General features: G+C 49.8%; 1 protein-coding gene across 1 annotated transcript in view; it reads left to right on the top strand.

Moving 5' to 3' along the window:
• The first annotated feature begins 5,101 nt into the window (after positions 1-5,101).
• Positions 5,102-6,401, top strand: part of LOC130374972 (dihydropyrimidinase-related protein 5-like) — a 1,618-nt gene continuing 318 nt past the window's right edge. Inside the window, exon 1 of the mRNA XM_056581955.1 lies at positions 5,102-5,353. Coding sequence (XP_056437930.1) covers positions 5,243-5,353 — 111 coding nt within the window. The 5' untranslated portion in view covers positions 5,102-5,242. The remainder of the gene's footprint in view (positions 5,354-6,401) is intronic.

Below are 6,401 nucleotides of genomic sequence, written 5' to 3'. Positions count from 1 at the left end.
TCCAACGGGTACACACTACAATTCCGACGCCGGCCCCCAACTTTCAGCGGGATCAAGGTTACCGTGGTCACCAATCCCGACAGATCCCTGGTCCTGAGACAGGAAGTAGCCACCCTCCTTGGGAAGGGTGCCATCGAAGTAGTAGAACCACAAGAACAGCTCGATGGGTTCTACTCAACCTACTTTCTGGTACCGAAGAAGGATGGCGGGTTTCGCCCCATTCTGGACTTGAGAGGGCTGAATCAGTTCCTCAAGGTTCTTCCCTTCCACATGCTGCGTGTTGCGGACGTCCTCCAGGCTATCGCTCAGGGGGACTGGTTCGTATCAATAGACCTGAAAGACGCTTACTTTCACGTCCCTATTGCCCAACGTCACAGGCGGTTCCTCCGCTTTGCTTTTCTGGGCAAGGTTTACCAGTTCAGGGTTCTTCCGTTCGGGCTGTCTCTGGCCCCGCGTATATTTACACGGTGTGTAGCAGCAGCCCTGTCACCATTACAGGCCACAGGTATGGCGATACTGCCATACCTGGACGACTGGTTGGTCATTTCCCCAACTCGGGAGCAGGCGGTCAGGGACACAGCCACTCTCCTCAGCCATGTGGACCGGCTTGGCCTTATGGTCAATTTTACCAAGAGCAACCTTACACCTTGTCGGGTTGTGAGCTATCTGGGGCTGGTGCTCGACTCGGTGGCCATGCGAGCCTGCCTCTCTCCAAAGCGCGTAGCTACCATTCTGCAGCTGCTACAGCGCTTCAGGCGGGGGAAGTTGCTGGAATACAGCCTCTTCCTTCGACTGATAGGTCTGCTGACCTCAGCATCCATGGTGGTCCCACTAGGCCTTCTGGAATTGCGTCCCCTTCAGATCTGGGTGAATGGTCTCCACTTGGACCCCAAGTGGCAGAGACACAAGATGGTCAGGGTGTCTGGGCGGTGCCTTCGGGCCCTCAGACCCTGGAGAGAGAGGGCATACCTGATTGCGGGGTCGCCCTTAGGGAGGATAGCTTCCCGGCGGGAGGTTGTGGACGGACGCCTCCCTTTCCGGCTGGGGTGCAGTATGGCAGTGCAGGACTGTCAGAGGCCAGTGGGATGCCCAGCAGAGACTGGAGCATATAAATGTGCTGGAACTCCTTGCGGTGTTCTTAGCTCTCAGGCACTTCCTTCCAGTTCTGAGGGACCGACATGTTCTTGTCCGGACAGACAACACCTCCACAGTTTACCACGTCAACCATCAGGGGGGCACCAGATCGAGGCAGAGCCTGCGGGTCACGCAAGGGCTCCTTCGGTGGGCGTTCCCCCATTTTCTAAGCCTGAGGGCTGTCCATGTTCCAGGTGTCCGGAACACAGCGGCAGACCTTCTCTCTCGCCAAGGGCCACCCCCCGGAGAGTGGAGACTCCATCCGGAGGTGGTGGGGATGATTTGGGACAGGTATGGCAGGGCAGTGGCGGATCTCTTTGCTTCCGAAGAGACCACCCACTGTCCCCTTTGGTTCTCCTTGACGGAGAGGACCAGTCCCCTAGGGCAGGACGCTCTGGCTCATGCTTGGCCAGACAGCCTGCTTTATGCATTTCCCCCAATTCCCCTTTTACTGGCAACGCTGGACAGGGTCCAGCGTGGCTGTCACAGCCTACTTCTGGTGGCTCCACATTGGCCAGGAAGGCCATGGTTCCCACCATTACTGAAACTCCTCAACGGAGAGCCTTGGTGCCTCCCAGAGAGACGGGACCTTCTGTCTCAGGTAGGCGGACGCATATGGCACACGAATCCTGGCCGCCTGCGGCTGTGCGTGTGGCCCCTGAGAGCCAGGACCCACTGCTGAGGTCTTGCGACCAGTCAGTGGTCCGTACTATTTTTAGTTCAAGGGCACCCTCCACTAGGTTGCTCTATGCAAACAGGTGGAAGTTGTTTTCACAGTGGTGCGTGGCGCGGGGCGAAGTCCCGGAGACCTGCTCAGTGGTAGTGATACTACACTTCCTGCAGTCTGTGTTGGACAACAGAAGAGCTGCGTCTACCCTGCGTGTTTATATGGCCGCGATCTCAGCCACACACGCAAGGGTGGATAACCAGATGGTAGGGTCCCACTACCTAATCAGGCAGTTTCTGAAGGGAGCCCAGAGGCTTCAACCGCCGCGATCCCTGAGGGCACCATCATGGGACCTGAAAGTAGCTCTGAGGTCCTTATGTCTACCCCCATTTGAGCCACTAAGTCAGGCAGACCTGACGCGGCTGTCCATGAAGACGGCATTTCTCCTTGCCATTGCAACTGCAAAACGGGTCGGTGAACTCCATGCCTTGTCAGTAAGCCAGGCGTGTTTGCGCTGGCACGCAGATGGGTCAGGAGTGGTGCTCTGGCCGAACCCATCCTTCCTACCCAAACGATTGTCTCCCCATCATGTAAACCAATCAATCGAGTTGGCTGCTTTCAATCCCCCAGGCTCTCCAGGGGGTGCAGAAAGAGTGTCAGACCTGTTGTGCCCGGTGCGGGCGCTTAGGGCATATGTTGAAGCGACAACCAGCTTGCGTAAGACGGATAACCTCTTTGTCTGTTACGGGGGCTGCAGGAAGGGGGCTGCCCTATCGAAACAGAGACTCTCCCACTGGGTTGTGGATGTGATCTTGAATGCCTATAGGGCGCAGGGGCTCCCTATGCCCTTGGCCGTTAAGTGCCACTCTACCAGGAGTATGGCTACTTCATGGGCTGCCTTGAAGGGGGTTCCACTTCAGGACATTTGCTCCGCGGCTACATGGTCCTCATCATGTACGTTTGCCCGATACTACAGGGTTAATGTCGCTGCTCCTCATCCTGTGGCGACGGCTGTCCTGTCGGCGGCTTCGAGCCCTTGATTGAAGTGAGCACTCTTCGTGACCTTTTTGGTATTAGTCATCCAGTGCTAAAGCACCGCCTCTGGCGGTCAGTAGGAATGAAATAGAACGATAGTTACGTATGTAACTACGGTTCTATGAATTCCGGATGACCGCCAGAGTTCTCTGTCACTCAGACTTCTCAGATTCCGCGAGAAGATCCAGTTGGAACAGAACCTCGGGTGACTCCGGAATATATAGACTTTCTCGGGTCACCCAGGTGTCACAGGTGACTTTTTTGGTATAATTACTCGACCTGCGCATGCGCGAGATGGAACATCCAGTGCTAAAGCACCGCCTCTGGCGGTCATCCGGAATTCATAGAACCGTAGTTACATACGTAACTATCGTTCTTTAATGAGGATTAACTGCTTGGTAACATTTTAAACATGTTGTACACAATTGTCTTGGATGAGGTTGGATGTCTGTGTAAGTGTGTGTGTGTGTGTGTGTGTGTGTGTGTGTGTGTGTGTGTGTGTGTGTGTGTGTGTGTGTGTGTGTGTGTGTGTGTGTGTGTGTGTGTGTGTGTGTGTGTGTGTGTGTGTGTGTGTGTGTGTTTGTGTGCATGCAATTGTGTATTCCCTCTTTCAACTTCTCGCCTGAAAGCCTGTTCTCTGCCAGTCCTGATCTCCTGGGAAAGCTAATCTTTTATTCTGTTGAAAAGGGCTTCAGGGCAGAGTTTCCTGTACCGACCCCTAAATACGCTAATAACGGTCTGCCACATCTCTTTGAAGTCTCTCTGCAATCATGTACCACTTCCAATAATCTCCTGCAGCCTCACAGTTTCACAAAGACCGGCCTATGGTTTTAGCAGATATAGAGCTCTTTAAGCCATCGTCTGAATGTATTTAGATATACATGTCCCTGTTCGACAATACCTATACCTAGTGAACCAGCTCTATGATCAATGATAAGAATGCTTTGCGACAAATACTCCCTGACCCAGTTCACTGCCCCCTCCCCCCCATGGTTCCAAATTGAATCTGGCGCTGATGCAAAGCTTACATTTTTCTGTAAACCCCACCAGCCCGCCCTCCCCTTGATTGGTTCTGATACCCAATCACCCCCCACTGCCTCTTCCAATTGATTCTGGTTTGCCTTGATGCTATTGTATTCACCTAGTGTGTGAAATCATGTAGAATGTAGACACATACACACACACACACACACACACACACACACACACACACACACACACACACACACACACACACACACACACACACACACACACACACACACACACACACACACACACACACACACGCATGCACACAGTGGTTACTTTAGTGTTGTATGGGTTAATTTGTAAGGTTATATGCCTGTTTGAACAGACTGGCCCTGTGCTCACTGAAAAGTACATTTGGTGCTCTGATGAGCCAATCTCAAAATACTCATTCAAACCGACTTTCAAACTGTAACTCTTGATAAACATGTCAACGATGAAAGATACGCCGGTACCACGAGGCACGGCGTGCATAGCAGTATAGGCCCCTGCAGCACAGTGTTCAGTGTCTTGTTGCGTTTAAAGTGCATTATTCATGTCGATGAGATGTTTTTTTAATGATACCAAAAGGGGTTATATCCAGGTTTCTGTTGCTCTAGCTGGAATTGAGTCCCTCACTGCCGCTATAACGGTCAGAGTGCACCTTAGCTCGGCACTCCATCACACCAGGATAGCTACAGCACATCTCTGCTCCAACACAGGTTCAGGCTCTGAATTCTGAGCGGATGAAAATGGCGGCAGGTCTTGATGTTACCCAAATTAAATCCAACTCGAAACTTGTCAACATCTTGTTGTCGTTGCCGATCCATGGTTTGACTTCAGTGTTTGGCTCCTCTTGAACAGCGACTCTTGAAGCTCTGACGGCTTGAATAACTTTTAAGATGGCTTACTGATGTTGGAACGTTCTGGTTATTTGAAAACTCTCATTCTATCCAGTGCAGAATTCTCCTAAACCTCCTACACAATAAGTGAATTGTATGTCGATTCAATGTTCTGTACCTCAAATCAAATTGGCTGAGGTGCTTGTGATATTTGCAGCTTCCTCTATGTGGCTGCATCAGCTTTTCAGTGTTCACATCACTCTATGCTTTGTCTACTCACTTGCATTGGCAACAATGTACATTCATAAGAATTAGGTTCTAGTTAGAAGGAACATCCATGGATCAGGTTCATAAGGAGAAGGATGTGATTAACATGTTTACCTTAAAATGGATTTTCTACTTAATGACACACATTCATGATGTTATTAACCTTTTTCTTTTTGGTACCAATATGTAACGATAAATACACATTCGGAATACAGTTGTACATTTTTGTACAGAATCCGTCTGGCCTATGTAGCATGATGCTAACGCTCTCTTGTTTGACTCTAGGATAATGGCTGCTAACGTAGGGTCCATGCGCATCCTCATCAAGGGGGGCAAGGTGGTGAACGATGACTTCACCCAGGAGGCCGACGTCTACATTGAGAACGGGGTCATCCAACAGGTGAACACACACGACCCATGAACAAACAAATTCGTTAAAGCCAGATGGTGTTGCATGGCAGCACATAATGCCATAAGAACTATTTCAAGTTGTAATATTTAAGTTAGGTTACTTGCCTTTAAACAGGGCCAAGAATATCCAATGCTAGTGAATGTAAATAAAATGAATATCATTACATTTTTACCAAATGACCTTCTATCTATCTGACATCTCTGATAGTTTATGTAGCATAGTGTGTGTGCTTCTGTGTGTGTGCTGAGTTCCTTTCGAGCTGCAAAGTGGAGGAAGTTAGCCTACGCTGCCTGCTAGTGAAGTGTTCAGCCCGATGATGCCGTTTGCCATGGCAACGGGGAAGCTTTCCCATGCAATCTTTAATGCACTGTGTCAGTACTCATTTCCATGACAACAGCGGTATCACGTGTCTCTAAGTCCTTTATCTCAAGTGCACCAGTCAGACATCCAGCCAATCGTTAATGTTGAATTCATGATTCAACATTAACGCTCTGATCCGTATTGAGGTCAGCTGACGTCTTGTTGCCAAGAAGGCATTTCAACAATTTGGGATGTTAAAGAGCGAGAGTGATCGTAGCAGTTTCTCTGCTCGACCCATCCCAGAATAACCCACCGTGTTACTGTACAGTCAGGGGCCCCAGCCCAGGGGACAGGACCCCCATTGGGGCTCTGATCTTCATGTGGGGTCGCGTTAGACCCCTGAGTTTGATGTTTTAGATATTTGATCAAACAATTTGCATAATTATTTTTTTCTTAAGGGTGTGATAACAGGGCTGTATGCCAACCAATGATTCACAGCCATGAGAAAGCGACTGCTTACTCCTTCACTGGGATATGATATTATATGGTCATTACCGGCAGACGTATGGCTACAACACCGTGTGGGGATTCAGATGCACAGCATCATGGAAGAAATTAGGGGTCGCACACTTTTAAATAGACGGGTCAAATTGGGGTCTGTAACCAAGTCCTTTAATGAATAATGTTAATTATAAAAATCTATCAAACATGAACCTGGCTTCTGTCAGTTGCCTTA

The sequence above is a fragment of the Gadus chalcogrammus genome, chromosome 21 (assembly GCF_026213295.1).
Source record: "Gadus chalcogrammus isolate NIFS_2021 chromosome 21, NIFS_Gcha_1.0, whole genome shotgun sequence".
In the NCBI taxonomy this organism is placed as follows: domain Eukaryota; kingdom Metazoa; phylum Chordata; class Actinopteri; order Gadiformes; family Gadidae; genus Gadus; species Gadus chalcogrammus.
Note: the sequence above shows the minus strand (reverse complement) of the source record. Positions and strands in the feature narration are given on the sequence as shown.